The 17,465-nt window shown below is 43.8% G+C and overlaps 1 protein-coding gene across 2 annotated transcripts in view; it reads left to right on the top strand.

The window, feature by feature from the left end:
- Nucleotides 1-2,197: 2,197 nt before the first annotated feature.
- The window catches only part of cpne4a (copine IVa), a 156,610-nt gene continuing 141,342 nt past the window's right edge, over nucleotides 2,198-17,465 (top strand). For both annotated transcript variants that reach the window (XM_065027662.1, XM_065027661.1), the window contains exons 1-2: nucleotides 2,198-2,434; nucleotides 16,964-17,157. In XM_065027662.1, coding sequence (XP_064883734.1) covers nucleotides 2,422-2,434; nucleotides 16,964-17,157 — 207 coding nt within the window. In that variant the 5' untranslated portion in view covers nucleotides 2,198-2,421. The remainder of the gene's footprint in view (nucleotides 2,435-16,963; nucleotides 17,158-17,465) is intronic.

Raw genomic sequence — 17,465 nt, 5'->3', positions numbered from 1 at the left:
CCTGAGTAGGCAGATCTTATTATTGTTATTATTATTTTTTTCACCTTTGATGTCCAAAATACTCCACCAACAGCTTCTGTCCAAGTCAATCCACCGTATCAACAAAACAATAAAACATGACCCTGAAAATGACTTTGAAATATGAACTTTCCTAAAATCAATCCACTAAAATGTCATTGTACATGATAGTAATCTTATCTAGGTGACCTCAGACAGTGTCCCAACCCATTAGGGGTCGCAGCAGGTGACTTTGCTGATAGCTGCTTTATTGAGGAAAAGTTAGACTTTCTATGACTGTGATACTGTATGTGGTTATCTCACCTAGCTATCTTAAAATGAATCCATTAACTGTAGTCGCTCTGGAGCCATAGGAGGACAGGCTCATTGTAATGGCTGGAATGGAGTTAATGGAACGGAGTCAAACAGATCAAACATATGGAAACCACATGTTTGACTCCGTTCCATTCATTTCTTTCCAGCCATTACAATGAGCCGTCCTCCTATAACTCCTGATTATTTGAAGTTTAATGAGCTTTTGTAACTGTAACTGATCAGAAAGCAGTCTATCTGCTATGACACATTTCTACCCCTCTCCCCTCCCCCAATAACGTTGATATAATATCATATAATACTCACATTTACCCTTTTCATTTTTATTGATCATTCAATATTGTAAAGGAAATAGCCTACCAATGATGTCATAGCAATGTACACTAAACAATATATAAACGCAACATGTCAAGTGTTGTTCCCATGTTTCATGAGTTGAAATAAAATATCCCAGAAATGGTCCATACGCACAACAATTATATTTCTCTCAAAATGTGTGCACAAATATCTTTACATCCCTGTTAGTGTGCATTTCTTCTTTGCCAAGATAATCCATCCACCTGTTGTGGCATATCAAGAAGCTGATTAAACAGCATGATCACCTTTTGCTGGGGACAATAAAAAGCCACTCTAAAATGTGCAGTTTTGTCAAACAACACAATGCCATGTTTTGGGGGAGCGTGCAATTGACCTTTTGACTACAGGAATGCCCACCAGAGCTGTTGCCATAGAATTGAATGTTAATTTCTCTATTATAAGCCACTTCCAACATAATTTTATATAATCTGTCAGTAGTTTTAGAGAATTTGTCAGGAGTCCAACCTGCCTCACAACCGCAGACCAAGTGTACGGTGTTGTGTGGGCGGGCAGTTTGATGGTTGTCAACATTGTGAACAAAGTTCCCCATGGTGGCGATGTGGTTATGGTATGGGCAGGCTTAAGCTACAGACAACGAGCACAATTGCATTTTATCGATGGCAATTTGATACCATGATGAGATCCTGAGGCCCATTGTCGTTCCATTCATCCTCCGCCATCACCTCATGTTTCAAGGATCTTTACACAATTCCTGGAAGCTGAAAATGTCCCAGTTCGTCCATGGCCTGCATACTCACCAGACATGTCACTGATTGAGAATATTTGGGATGCTCTGGATCGACGTGTACGACAGTGTGTTCCAGTTCCCGCCAATATCCAGCAAGTTTGCACAGCCATTGAAGAGGAGTGGGACAACATTCCGCAGGCCACAATCAAAAGCCTGATCAACTCTAAGCCAATGAGATGTGTCCATGCATGAGGCAAATGGTGGTCACACCAGATACTGACTGGTTTTCTGAGCCACACCCCTACCTTTATTTTAAGGTATCTGTGTCTGTATTCCCTGTCATGTGAAATCCATAGATTAGGGCCTAATGAATGTATTTCAATTGACTGATTTCCTTATATGAGCTGTACCTCAGTAAAATCTTTGAAATTGTTGCATGTTTTGTTTATAATGTTGTTCCTTATAGTATCCTCTGTCTTGTCCTCAAGAGCAATTACTAACATAATTAGTCACTAAACCTAGGGCTCTGTGTGAGAGGCTGATTACCATAGAGTGAACAAGATCTGACGAATGGCTTTCTGACAGATCAATACAGAGTGGTGAACTAACGTGAAAGCATCTATTTATCATTTTGATAGTATGTGGTGGGTACGAAGCACAAGATATTTCAAGTGTGACAGGAGGTGTTAACTCATTTAAAACGACAGCCACCAGAGGGCAGTATTGTCAAGTTATAGTGATAGCGCGGCGCGCAGCAACATCTCATTGAAGAAGAGGGTGCATCTGAAGTGATGCGGGAGCCAGTGAAATCATCTTTGGGACTGTTCTCCAACCGTCTTTCATAAAGAAAGGGGGAGACACAACTAGATTGAACGTCAAGAGGGCAGGTTCCTCTATCGCTGCTGATATAAACAATGGATTGAGAATGGGGTTTGGTTCTCTGTGTGGTGAAGTCATCTTTCTTAGCCGAGTTTGCTCAAATCGGAGCATTTGAATTTGAAAAGTTTTTTTTTGTCAGCATCACTGGTTTGGGATTATTTTTGTTCATGTTTTTACAAGGTGAGTTTAGAATCAATGACAAAGTATTTTCATAAACATGCGTTGAAAATTGTTGATATTGAACATTTTTTATATAATATCTGTTATAATTCACTTTGTTGATCAAAATGTTTCTGATGCTGGAATTCCCCCAGTTTTACATAGGCCTAGTTTATTATGTGTGACACCTGCCTGTAGATTCTCAAGGCTTTTTTCCAAGGCTGAATAATGGACAGGTTGTAGGAAAGGCTACATCAATCATATCTTTTGCAAGTGTTGCAGGAAAATGTGTTGGTAACAGTACTTCAAATATGTCCAGTAACAATGAGGTCATATCTACCTGTCACCCTACCTGCTCGTGCCAATCTGTGTTATTACGCAACAGAATTGGGCTGTGGAACCTGGTGGTTTTTATTTAATCTGTATGAAGTTATGAGCATCCTTCATTCACCCTGAATGGATTCACAGGGCAGGGTCGTTATGGTTTCGTCACCTAATATGAACAGGGTTGGTTATCTGATGTAGTTTGTGCTGCAGGTCACTAGAGTACCCAGTTAGCACATCATGTTCCCAGAACCATATGTTTCTTAGTGCTTGGCGAGAGTGGGGTTGTACTACGGTTATTTTGCATAAGAGAACGTTAAGAAACAACGTTCTTCTGTGGGAATTTCAGTACTTAAAAGCATAACGTTTTCTGCAGGTTTCCTCGTGGTTCTATTTAAAGTCATGTTCTCAGAGAATTAAGAAAACTGTCCATAAAAACCACAAGAAAACATAAGTATAGTTCAAAGAAGGTTCTAAGAATATTATTTTAAAACATATACGTTCCGTTCTCAGCATCAACAAAACTCTCTATCCTCTATCTGGTTAAGTGTGTTCAGGTGTGTTGGCTTCACCCACTAATAGGCCACATCTGATGTTAATGAGTGCTTGTTTCCTTTGACATAGGGTCTGTTTGAATAGACTAAAATGAACAGCTTTGTATGAGTAAAAAAAGACATGTCATGCCAGCTCCATCCTGATGGCGTGGTTGACTAATTTCATGGATAGGGAGCAGGAAATCATAGGTTTGAATCTCACAATAATAAAAAAAAGTTACCTTTATTTAACTAGGCAAGTCAGTTAAGAACAAATTCTTATTTACAATGACAGCCTACACCTGCCAAACCCGGACGACACTGGGCCAATTGTGCTCCACCCTATGGGACTCCCAGTCACGGAGTGATACAGCCTGGATTCAAACCAGGATGTCTGTAGTGACACCTCTAGCACTGAGATGCAGTGCCTTAGACCGCTGTACCACTCAGGAGCCCGATGCCATGTCACAATAACAATACATGTGTTTCAGGATTAATGCCTAAACAAATACATGTCCATGTGTTTCAGGATTAATGCCTAAGCAAATACATGTCCATGTGTTTCAGGATTAATGCCTAAGCAAATACATGTCCATGTGTTTCAGGATTAATGCCTAAGCAAATACATGTCCATGTGTTTCAGGATTAATGCCTAAGCAAATACATGTCCATGTGTTTCAGGATTAATGCCTAAGCAAATACATGTCCATGTGTTTCCATGATTAATGCCTAAGCAAATACATGTCCATGTGTTTCCATGATTAATGCCTAAGCAAATACATGTCCATGTGTTTCATGATTAATGCCTAAGCAAATACATGTCCATGTGTTTCCATGATTAATGCCTAAGCAAATACATGTCCATGTGTTTCAGGATTAATGCCTAAGCAAATACATTGCCATGTGTTTCCATGATTAATGCCTAAGCAAATACATTGCCATGTGTTTCCATGTTAATGCAAATACTTTCCATGTGTTTCCATGATTAATGCCTAAGCAAATACATGTCCATGTGTTTCCATGATTAATGCCTAAGCAAATACATGTCCATGTGTTTCAGGATTAATGCCTAAGCAAATACATTTCCATGTGTTTCATGATTAATGCCTAAGCAAATACATTTCCATGTGTTTCAGGATTAATGCCTAAGCAAATACATGTCCATGTGTTTCCATGATTAATGCCTAAGCAAATACATTTCCATGTGTTTCCATGATTAATGCCTAAGCAAATACATGTCCATGTGTTTCAGGATTAATGCCTAAGCAAATACATGTCCATGTGTTTCCATGATTAATGCCTAAGCAAATACATTTCCATGTGTTTCAGGATTAATGCAAAAATACATTTCCATGTGTTTCATGATTAATGCCTAAGCAAATACATTTCCATGTGTTTCAGGATTAATGCCTAAGCAAATACATGTCCATGTGTTTCATGATTAATGCCTAAGCAAATACATTTCCATGTGTTTCCATGATTAATGCCTAAGCAAATACATTTCCATGTGTTTCAGGATTAATGCCTAAGCAAATACATTTCCATGTGTTTCAGGATTAATGCCTAAGCAAATACATTTCCATGTGTTTCATGATTAATGCATAAGCAAATACATGTCCATGTGTTTCCATGATTAATGCCTAAGCAAATACATTTCCATGTGTTTCCATGATTATGCCTAAGCAAATACATTTCCATGTGTTTCAGGATTAATGTCTAAGCAAATACATTTTCATGTGTTTCAGGATTAATGCCTAAGCAAATACATGTCCATGTGTTTCCATGATTAATGCCTAAGCAAATATATGTCCATGTGTTTCCATGATTAATGCCTAAGCAAATACATTTCCATGTGTTTCCATGATTAATGCCTAAGCAAATACATGCCCGTGTGTTTCAGGATTAATGCCTAAGCAAATACATTTTCATGTGTTTCAGGATTAATGCCTAAGCAAATACATGTCCATTTGTTTTCAGGATTAATGCCTAAGCAAATACATTTTCATGTGTTTCAGGATTAATGCCTAAGCAAATACATTTCCATGTGTTTCAGGATTAATGCCTAAGCAAATACATTTCCATGTGTTTTCAGGATTAATGCCTAAGCAAATACATTTCCATGTGTTTCATGATTAATGCCTAAGCAAATACATGTCCATGTGTCTTACTTGTGCTTGGAGTTCAAAACAGTTCAACTAAGCAGCAGTCTTATTGGAACATGTTCTCAGAATGCTATTTAATTACCTTCAAATAACCTGTCAGTTCCGTTCTCAGAACGTTAATAAAACCTCCCAGGAAAACTTTCCGGGAACCATAGAAAAATGTTCTCAGAACCTCCCTACAACCTAAAAATGTACATTCCCAGAACAGGAGAAATGTTTACTTCCGTTCTCAGAATGTTTAAATAACTTTCAGTTTTAACGGTCAGGAAACTTATGACTTCGTTCCCAGAATCAATAATGTACATTCCTACAACTTCCAAGGAACTAAATGTGCTAGCTGTGTATGCTGTTACTGGTTAGTCATCTAGCAGATGCTAGCTTTGTGATTCCAGCTACCAACCTTTCAGTTACTGGCCCAACACCTTTAACCACGAGGCTACCTGCCACCCTGTTGCACTGCCCTACTTCAGTCTAACATCTCTCCCAGTCTTTCAATAGAACCATTTTTCCTGACCTATTGGAGGGCGTGCAATCAACACCCTGAATTTGAACCAAGACCCGTGCTTGACTTGGGCAGGAGCTCACCGGAGCTGAGTACGGGCACCTCAACATTTCTACTGCTTGATCTCCTGTTCCTCTTATAGAATACTAGCTCAGAAGTATTTTAGGTCTCCTGTTCCTCTTATAGAATACTAGCTCAGAAGTATTTTAGGTCTCCTGTTCCTCTTATAGAATACTGGCTCAGAAGTATTTTAGGTCTCCTGTTCCTCTTATAGAATACTAGCTCAGAAGTATTTTAGGTCTCCTGTTCCTCTTATAGAATACTGGCTCAGAAGTATTTTAGGTCTCCTGTTCCTCTTATAGAATACTGGCTCAGAAGTATTTTAGGTCTCCTGTTCCTCTTATAGAATACTGGCTCAGAAGTATTTTAGGTCTCCTGTTCCTCTTATAGAATACTGGCTCAGAAGTATTTTAGGTCTCCTGTTCCTCTTATAGAATACTGGCTCAGAAGTATTTTAGGTCTCCTGTTCCTCTTATAGAATACTGGCTCAGAAGTATTTTAGGTCTCCTGTTCCTCTTATAGAATACTGGCTCAGAAGTATTTTAGGTCTCCTGTTCCTCTTATAGAATACTGGCTCAGAAGTATTTTAGGTCTCCTGTTCCTCTTATAGAATACTGGCTCAGAAGTATTTTAGGTCTCCTGTTCCTCTTATAGAATACTGGCTCAGAAGTATTTTAGGTCTCCTGTTCCTCTTATAGAATACTAGCTCAGAAGTATTTTAGGTCTCCTGTTCCTCTTATAGAATACTAGCTCAGAAGTATTTTAGGTCTCCTGTTCCTCTTATAGAATACTGGCTCAGAAGTATTTTAGGTCTCCTGTTCCTAAATATAAACATGAGTACCGGCACCTATTTCAGTCCAAGTCAAGCACTGACCAATAATCGTGATTGACATTAAAAATGGCTTCCTTCTGAAGGCATGTAAAATAATAACAATAATACTACTTTTTAAATAAAGACCTGTAGCTTACACACATGCAGGCATTAGCAAAAAATAGAGTAAATTGATCAAGAGAATTATACCTAACCAAATGATCTTGTCTGATCAAGTGCAGCTGCATGTCTACACACAAACAGTTGCTCAGAGAGAGAGAGAGCGGTTAGAGGGAGTTCCCCCTAAAAGAAGCCAACAAGGAACTGATCGTGATGTTTCTATGAATATGCAAATACACCTGAATCTCTCTCCTGTGAGTGGCTGAAAAACATAGCTGATGTATTATTGCCAGCTGAGTCTAACTCATACTGCTCCTGTTGATGGCATTCACAGGAGGTTGACGGCACCTTAATTGGGGAAGACGGGCTTGTGGTAATGGCTGGAGCGTAACGAGTGGAATGGTATCAAATACTACATCAAACACATGGTTTCCATGGTTTCCAGGTGTTTGATGCCTTTCCATTTGCTCCGTTCTGACCATTATTATGAGCCGTCCTCCCCTCAGCAGCCTCCTGTGATGCCTTTCCATTCCGTCCTACCCTGGCTTCTGTGTGTGTGTAAATGAATTAAGACAAGTCATTCATTCTCTGCCATTTTAAAAAGAATGAAGAGCTGGGGTTTGTTAGCACTGACATGTGTTGGTCAACCTGATGAACTGACCACTGTTAAATAAATAAGGACATTCATTGGAAAGGTAAACGAATGGATATCCAACTAATAACACACGCTTCCCTTTTGCTTTTGAAATGCATTGTCAGTTTCTGGTCTGCCTCTGAGAGCACGTATGAGTAATGAGTAATCCATGCACACTGACTGCTGTATGATTGTTTTCAGGTTTCGAGTAAGAGGTGTTCTCTCACTGCCTTCTGTTTCCATGAATAGCGAAGAGGCATTTTTATCATTGAGAGATATCAGCTTACTGAAACCAGGACGTCTTGAGGCATCACTTCAGACTGACAGTGACTTAAAATAAACGGGCCAAAAAATTCATCCCCCCACAAATGTGTCCTTCGCCTTGCTGAGAATTCCATGACTACAGACAGAGAGTCCGAGATGATCCCCTCTCATGTCCCTGCATCTGGTTTTCAGTGGCTAGGGTGAAATTCAGAAAGTATCCTTTCACCTGTAATTGAGCTGAGCGACTTATGCTTTTTCAAACCCTTATAGCCCTGGAGCGCTGCGGATTGTGCAAGCCTTGGTTTCAGTCCAGCACCGACACAACTGATTCAAATGTTTTTATCATAAGTAGTTGAATACGGTGTGTTAGTGCTGGGCTGAAGCAAAAGCATTCCTATAGTTTGACACTGTCAGAGTGAGCAGGTGTTGTAGTGTAGCTGTAACATTGTACCAGTGGGAGTGACATGTTGAACGTAGTATCTACCCACTCAGTGGAAGCTGAGTATCTACCCACTCAGTGGAAGCTGAGTATCTACCCACTCAGTGGAAGCTGAGTATCTACCCACTCAGTGGAAGCTGAGTATCTACCCACTCAGTGGAAGCTGAGTATTTACCCACTCAGTGGAAGCTGAGTATCTACCCACTCAGTGGAAGCTGAGTATCTACCCACTCAGTGGAAGCTGAGTATCTACCCACTCAGTGGAAGCCGAGTATCTACCCACTCAGTGGAAGCTGAGTATCTACCCACTCAGTGGAAGCTGAGTATCTACCCACTCAGTGGAAGCTGAGTATTTACCCACTCAGTGGAAGCTGAGTATCTACCCACTCAGTGGAAGCTGAGTATCTACCCACTCAGTGGAAGCTGAGTATCTACCCACTCAGTGGAAGCTGCTGAGGGGAGGATAGTTTTCATGTGTTTGATACCATTCCATTCACTCCATTCCAGGCATTTTTATGAGCCATCCTCCCCTCGGGCAGCCTCCATTGGTACTCACCTCATTCTGAAACCTCGTTGAATGACAACACACAACACACCAACACCAGGCAGGGACATTCCTCTCTCCTTTCATCTGAAACTGATCCAAGCTTTACTAAAGTTGCTTCTGAACCCATTACCCTCCCCAATTATTAAATACGCAGCGTAAGAGACAGGCCTTTGTTAGTGGAACCAGGTTTGAATCACATGGACGGGTTCATTCATCATTCAGTGAAAGTGTAATTACTAGCGTCAAAATGTTGCTTAACTGGGTTCAAAAATATGCAGTGAGCTGCAGGGATTTCCAAGGAACTCAGGATGCAGTTGTATATTTGTCTGTTCTCCTGGCATGACACGTAGAAGTGGTGGTCAGGGGGGGAAATGGAACTCAACTCCACGCCTTTGACAGTACAGTACAACAGCAGAGGGTTTGGTAGCAAGGTGTGTCTGACGCTGAGAGAGTTTTAGAATGAAGGTTGGAAAAAAAGGGGATCCCTTCCCCTTGCTTCCATGGCAACTGTGAAATATACAGACCACATTCCAGTCAGAGCTCATTATGCAATGAATAGTTCAAGTTCATAGTAGCGTCCTGATTATCTGCAAAGAATATGCTAATTATAACAAATGGGTACATTTCTTACAGTATAAATATTGCCCAATCCTTAACCCTAACATCAGTCAAGCAATGCCTCTACCCCCCCATGGTGTTGACACAGGCAATGCCTCTACCCCCCCATGGTGTTGACACAGGCAATGCCTCTACCCCCCCATGGTGTTGACACAGGCAATGCCTCTACCCCCCCATGGTGTTGACACAGGCAATGCCTCTACCCCCCCATGGTGTTGACACAGGCAATGCCTCTACCCCCCCATGGTGTTGACACAGGCAATGCCTCTACCCCCATGGTGTTGACACAGGCAATGCCTCTACTCCCCATGGTGTTGACACAGGCAATGCCTCTACCCCCATGGTGTTGACACAGGCAATGCCTCTACCCCCCCATGGTGTTGACACAGGCAATGCCTCTACTCCCCCATGGTGTTGACACAGGCAATGCCTCTACCCCCCCATGGTGTTGACACAGGCAATGCCTCTACCCCCCCATGGTGTTGACACAGGCAATAAGCAGACCCATTTAGTGTGGATTCCAATGGAGCATGGAGGTTAGTGTGAGTGGCAGCTCATACTCCCCCCATAACATTCTCACACCATCAGTCCATCTCATCAACCATGAGAATAAATTATGTCATCCCCAGCCCTGAGCCTCAGGCATCATGGATAATGAGAGAGGAAGGAAAATGTGTAACATTCAGATGATTGACATTTGTATTTCAACCGTGTTTTGAAGTGATATACTGTAATCAGATTATGTTGGGTTTGCTGTGAATAACATCTGATTTCCTCCAGGATTACTGGCCTCCTGGCTCAGGAAGTGGAGGGAAATGATACTGTAACTGACTGGCAATAATGTGACAATGATATTGCATTGTCCAGTGCCAGGGGAGTGATACAGGTGTAGGATCTTAATTGGATCACTCTGTTGCAATGCAGGAAATGTAAAACTTGTAGTTTATTCAAGGTTTAAAATGTCAGATTTGATTTGCCCAAATGGAAAAAAAACATTTCCATGAACTATAATCCACACATTTCCTGTTGCTGCAGGATTATTTTCCTGCTGTACATAACTGTCTCAAATGAAGATCCTACATCTGTACCTGACTTAGCGTGGGTAGCCTGTAGCTCAGTTGATATTGTGGCGTCTGAAAGAAGGAACATAGAGCAGATAAAGTCCTTCCTCATGCTCAGATTACACTGCTGGGAGTCAAGCAGGCAATGGAAGGATATCCTGCTGGATTCCAGCAAAACCTCTCCGATCTACTGGGATTTTCAGCTCATGTTGTGGAGATGAACCTAAAGCCTCTGTGAGACCTGACCAGGGGGAGTGCTGCTCATCGCCAGGCCGAGAGTGCGATGGCAGGAGACAGGCAGAATGGGATTTACACAGTACGGCTCTGGAAATGAAACATTAGACATGACATTCATTTAGCAGACACACACACACACACACACACCCACCCCCCCACACACACACACCCACACCCACACACACACACACACACACACACACACACACACACACACACACACACACACACACACACACACACACACACACACACACACACACACACACACACACACACACACTTCAACAGTATGCACACATATACATCCATAATCCCACATACTGTATAGACAAATACACACACCTGCGTTTACAAACACAGAAGCACATTGCTACAGGCGTGTCCTAGAATAGAGTTGGCTCCAGCAAGTAGCCTACTTGAGCAGAACAGAAATAGCATGGGCCTCAGCCAGAAAAAAAACAACAGTTCTTGAAAAATCGACCAGAAGTGCAGGGGAGTCAGGGCGTCGGGGCCGGTGCCGGTCTGTTCATTATTTATTTTGGGGTCATTTAGCAGACACTCTTATCCAGAGCGAGTGCATTCATTTGAACATCGCTAGGTGAGACAACAACACATCACAATCGTATCAAGTATATTTTCTCTCAACAAAGTATTTATCAGCAAAGTCAGTGCCACTGGGAAAATATTTGTTGTTGTTGCTTATTTACTCACTGTCGTTCACTAGCTGTGCACTTGTCCTGTGTATGTGTGTGAAGGGATGGTTAATATTGACATGCTGGCAATGTGTATATCTGGGAAAGAGTTTTTCATGGAGTTACAGTATGTAAACATGGCTGCTCATTTAGTTGTAATGTACGACCCTGTCAGCTGGTTATGGACCTTCTGGTGGCTGGATGATGGATGATGGAGGACAGAGGTTTTGATGGATGAGCTTCAGTGGCGGTCGGTGACGTTGAAGATGAGGGAGGACGATTCTTTTTTTTACGAGCATGGCATTTCTATTACAGCATATTGGACTGTCATTCAAATTCCATTCACCCAGCACAATGTAACAGCGATAGGTTTAGGCTACAACGTGATACTCTAATTTCCCTATAACCATCATGAGGCTGCTACAACCTAGCCTATGAATGAAAGTTTACAACGTAGGTGCACAGGTCGAGATAAAATGTGAGTAATCAAGGTGTCTGACAATGACACATTCAATAGGACCTTACACACTCTTGCCTGCCTCTAGCTGATCTAGGTGGACTTCAGTGGTCCAACAGTTGCAAAGGAGAGTTTCTATTGGATAATTGAGGGACTGTAGCTGATGAATAGATAATCAGTTTTCAGATATTCTGATGTTCACTAACCGGTGTACCTATGGTTTGTAAAAGTCCCTCAGACAAGAAGAGCAGATTGCCTAGAGGCTGTGGTGTCCGATCAATTTTTTTCTCTCTCTCTCTCTCTCTCTCTCTCTCTCTCTCTCTCTCTCTCTCTCTCTCTCTCTCCTCTCCATGGAGCGTTTAATTGCTCAGGGATCGGTCGGCGGGACTGTTATTCCGCGATGTCGCTAGCTATTAGCCTGTCAGGCTAAATCCAATTACTAAGAGAAGGACACTTTGATTAGAACACCACTCTATCAGTTTCAATGAAAAAGGAAGTGGAATCTTCTGTCCACATCTGTTTCCCCAGGGCTACAGTGGTGGTAACCCTGTCTGTTTCCCCAGGGCTACAGTAGTGGTAACCCTGTCTGTTTCCCCAGGGCTACAGTGGTGGTAACCCTGTCTGTTTCCCCAGGGCTACAGTAGTGGTAACCCTGTCTGTTTCCCCAGTGCTACAGTGGTGGTAACCCAGTCTGTTTACCCAGGGTTATACAGTGGTGGTAACCCTGTCTGCTTCCCCAGGGTTATACAGTGGTGGTCACCCTGTCTGTTTCCCCAGGGCTACCTTGGTGGTAACCCTGTCTGTTTCCCCAGTGCTACAGTGGTGGTAACCCTGTCTGTTTCCCCAGTGCTACAGTGGTGGTAACCCTGTCTGTTTCCCCAGGGCTACAGTAGTGGTAACCCTGTCTGTTTCCCCAGGGCTACAGTAGTGGTAACCCTGTCTGTTTCCCCAGGGCTACAGTAGTGGTAACCCTGTCTGCTTCCCCAGGGCTATACAGTGGTGGTAACCCTGTCTGTTTACCCAGGGCTACAGTGGTGGTAACTCTGTCTGTTTACCCAGGGCTACAGTGGTGGTAACCCTGTCTGCTTCCCCAGGGCTACAGTGGTGGTAACCATGTCTGCTTCCCCAGGGCTATACAGTAGTGGTAACCCTGTCTGTTTACCCAGGGCTATACAGTGGTGGTAACCCTGTCTGTTTCCCCAGGGCTACAGTGGTGGTAACCCAGTCTGTTTCCCCGGGGCTACAGTGGTGGTAACCCTGTCTGTTTCCCCAGGGCTATACAGTAGTGGTATCCCTGTCTGTTTACCCAGGGCTATACAGTGGTGGTAACCCTGTCTGTTTCCACAGGGCTACAGTGGTGGTAACCCTGTCTGCTTCCCCAGGGCTACAGTGGTGGTAACTCTGTCTGCTTCCCCTGGGCTACAGTGGTGGTAACCCTGTCTGCTTCCCCAGGGCTACAGTGGTGGTAACCCTGTCTGCTTCCCCAGGGCTACAGTGGTGGTAACCCTGTCTGCTTCCCCAGGGCTACAGTGGTGGTAACCCTGTCTGTTACCCCAGGGCTACAGTGGTGGTAACCCTGTCTGCTTCCCCAGGGTACAGTGGTGGTAACCTTGTCTGCTTCCCCAGGGCTACAGTAGTGGTAACCCTGTCTGTTTCCCCAGGGCTACAGTGGTGGTAACCCTGTCTGCTTCCCCAGGGCTACCTTGGTGGTAACCCTGTCTTCTTCCTCAGGGCTACAGTTGTGGTAACCCTGTCTTCTTCCCCAGGGCTACAGTGGTGGTAACCCTGTCTGCTTCCCCAGGGCTACCTTGGTGGTAACGCTGTCTTCTTCCCCAGGGCTACAGTGGTGGTAACCTTGTCTGAATTAACAAGCTGCTGTTGTCCATAGTATCAATTTCTTTCGATTAGTTATTATCAAGCCAAGAGCTTGGGACTATAAGGTTCTATCTGCATATTTGTTAGATTTATGTTATTGACATAGCCTTGTTCTGTTCAATGTTCTCTACCTATACAGTACTCTAAATACCCCACAATTCATGTTGTTACTTTCAAAAGAATAGAAGATAAAAAATAGCTGACACAATTCAATGCCAATTATCTCAGAATCATCTTTTTGCAGATAGAACCTAGTCCCAAGCTCTCAAAGGAATATAAGAGCCTAACACTGCACCAGGAGATTTGGTATTAGTCCATTTTTCTTTCTTTTTTCTTTCTTTTTCCTTTTCACTTTTATTTAACCAGGTAGGTCAGTTGAGAACATGTTCTCATTTACAACTGCGACCTGGCCAAGATAAAGCAAAGCAATGTGACACAAACAACAACACAGAGTTAAGTATGGAATAAACAAACATACAGTCAATAGCACAATAGAAAAGTCTATATACAGTGTGTGCAAATGAGGTAAGATTAGGGAGGTAAGGCAACAAACAGGCCATAATAGTCAAATAATTACAATTGAGCAATTAAACACTGGAGTGATAGATGTGCAGAAGATGAATGTCCAAACAGAGATACTGGGGTGCAAAGGAGCAACAAAAAAAAAACAGTATGGGGATGAGGTAGTTGGATGGGCTATTTACAGATGGGCTATCTACAGGTGCAGTGATCTGTGAGCTGCTCTGACAGCTGGTGCTTAAATTTAGAGAGGGAGATATGAGTCTCCAGCTTCAGTGATTTTTGCAGTTCGTTCCAGTCATTGGCAGCAGAGAACTGGAAGGAAAGACGGCTAAAGGGGGAATTGGCTTTGGGGATGAGCAGTGAAATATACCTGCTGGAGCGAGTGCTACGGGTGGGTGCTGTTATGGTGACCAGTGAAATATACCTGCTGGAGCGTGTGCTACGGGTGGGTGCTGTTATGGAGACCAGTGAAATACACCTGCTGGAGCGTGTGCTACGGGTGGGTGCTGTTATGGTGACCAGTGAAATATACCTCCTGGAGCGTGTGCTACGGGTGGGTGCTGTTATGGAGACCAGTGAAATATACTTGCTGGAGCGCGTGCTACGGGTGGGTGCTGTTATGGAGACCAGTGAAATATACCTGCTGGAGCGCGTGCTACGGGTGGGTGCTGTTATGGAGACCAGTGAAATATACTTGCTGGAGCGTGTGCTACGGGTGGGTGCTGTTATGGAGAGCAGTGAAATATACCTGCTGGAGCGTGTGCTACGGGTGGGTGCTGTTATGGTGACAAGTGAAATATACCTGCTGGAGCGCGTGCTACGGGTGGGTGCTGTTATGGTGACCAGTGAAATATACCTGCTGGAGCGTGTGCTACGGGTGGGTGCTGTTATGGAGACCAGTGAAATATACCTGCTGGAGCGCGTGCTACGGGTGGGTGCTGTTATGGTGACCAGTGAAATATACCTGCTGGAGCGTGTGCTACGGGTGGGTGCTGTTATGGAGACCAGTGAAATATACCTGCTGGAGCGTGTGCTACGGGTGGGTGCTGTTATGGTGACCAGTGAGATATACCTGCTGGAGCGTGTGCTACGGGTGGGTGCTGTTATGGTGACCAGTGAAATATACCTGCTGGAGCGCGTGCTACGGGTGGGTGCTGTTATGGTGACCAGTGAAATATACCTGCTGGAGCGCGTGCTACGGGTGGGTGCTGTTATGGTGACCAGTGAAATATACTTGCTGGAGCGTGTGCTACGGGTGGGTGCTGTTATGGAGAGCAGTGAAATATACCTGCTGGAGCGAGTGCTACGGGTGGGTGCTGTTATGGTGACCAGTGAAATATACCTGCTGGAGCGCGTGCTACGGGTGGGTGCTGTTATGGTGACCAGTGAAATATACCTGCTGGAGCGCATGCTACGGGTGGGTGCTGTTATGGTGACCAGTGAAATATACCTGCTGGAGCGCATGCTACGGGTGGGTGCTGTTATGGAGACCAGTGAAATATACCTGCTGGAGCGTGTGCTACGGGTGGGTGCTGTTATGGAGACCAGTGAAATATACCTGCTGGAGCGTGTGCTACGGGTGGGTGCTGTTATGGTGACCAGTGAAATATACCTGCTGGAGCGTGTGCTACGGGTGGGTGCTCTTATGGAGACCAGTGAAATATACCTGCTGGAGCGTGTGCTATGGGTGGGTGCTGTTATGGTGACCAATGAGCTTAGATAAGGTGGGGCTTTACCTAGCAATGACTTATAGATGACCTGGAGCCAGTGGGTTTGGCAACGAATATAAAGCGAGAGCCAGCCAACAAGAGCATACAAGTCGCAATGGTGGCTAGTATATACGGCTTTGGTGACAAAAGGGATTGCACTGTGATAGACTGCATCCAATTTGCTGAGTAGAGTGTTGGAGGCTATTTTGTAAATGACATCGCCCAAGTCAAGGATCGGTAGGATAGTCAGTTTTACGAGGGTATGTTTGGCAGCATGAGTGAAAGTTGCTTTGTTGCGAAATAGGAAGCCGATTCTAGATTTAATTTTTGATTGGAGATGCTTAATGTATTAGGTATTTGTAGTTATTGACATATTCTATGTCAGAACCGTCCAGAGTAGTGATGCTGGACGGGTGGGCAGGTGCGGGCAGCGATCGGTTGAAGAGCATGCATTTAGTTTTACTTGCAATTAAGAGGAGTTGGAGGCCACGGAAGGAGAGCTGTACGGCATTGAAGCTCGTCTGGAGGTTAGTTAACACAGTGTCCAAAGAAGGGCCAGAAGTATACAGAATGGTGTCGTCTGTGTAGAGGTGGATCAGAGAATCACTAGCAGCAAGAGCTTGATTGGGATCATCACTTCACATCTCACGGATCTCATTTACCTTGACGGTCTAATTGGAGGGTTGAGATTAATTAGGTGATTGCTGGACAGGAAAATGCTATCATATCCTGTCTGGTGTGCTCATCAAATCAGCATGGGATAATTAGCAGCAGTTTGACAGCTGTGGGGGCGGAGGGGCTTCTAAAGGAACAAAGAGCCCTTGTGATAATCAAGTTTCCTGAATGTACAGTGTTTGGGGATGTTTGTGTGTATTTGTGAATAAAGTAGAGGAAGTATGTGTGTGTGCGCGTGCGTGTGCTGAATGATGAGTGACGACTCCCTGTAATCACTATGATATGTGTGTTTGTCTCCCTCGCAGAACACTCGCCACACACACACACCATGAGCAACATCTATGAGTCTGCGGCCAACACCCTTGGTCTGTTCAACAGCCCGTGTCTGGCCAAAGTGGAGCTGCGGGTGACCTGCAAGGGCATCTCAGACCGGGACGCCCTGTCCAAGCCAGACCCCTGCGTCCTCATCAAAATGCAGTCCCACGGACAGTGGCTGGAGGTAAGTGGCCTCTCACTCTGTTCTGACAAGTAATTAACATTGCAGTGCCAGTCTTATTACAACTTGCAATTTAAGAACCATCTTCAATGTTAAAAGTGGTGTAATGTTTAAGGGTCAATTGGAGGATATGTCCTGTAGATGGTTCTGTTCAATCCTAAATCCCCTCAGGGCTCTCTTTGGTGAGATAGATCTCAACGTGATTACAGATGACTACATGGACTTTCTGAAGAGTAGGAGATACAGGAAGAAGTCTCATTATTCTGTATGTCCAATCAAAGACATTGGCTTGCTAACGGACTGAGATGTTT

The sequence above is a fragment of the Oncorhynchus nerka genome, linkage group LG14 (assembly GCF_034236695.1).
Source record: "Oncorhynchus nerka isolate Pitt River linkage group LG14, Oner_Uvic_2.0, whole genome shotgun sequence".
Taxonomy (NCBI): domain Eukaryota; kingdom Metazoa; phylum Chordata; class Actinopteri; order Salmoniformes; family Salmonidae; genus Oncorhynchus; species Oncorhynchus nerka.
The sequence above is the reverse complement of the archived record's forward strand: the minus strand, read 5'-3'. Positions and strand labels throughout refer to the sequence as shown.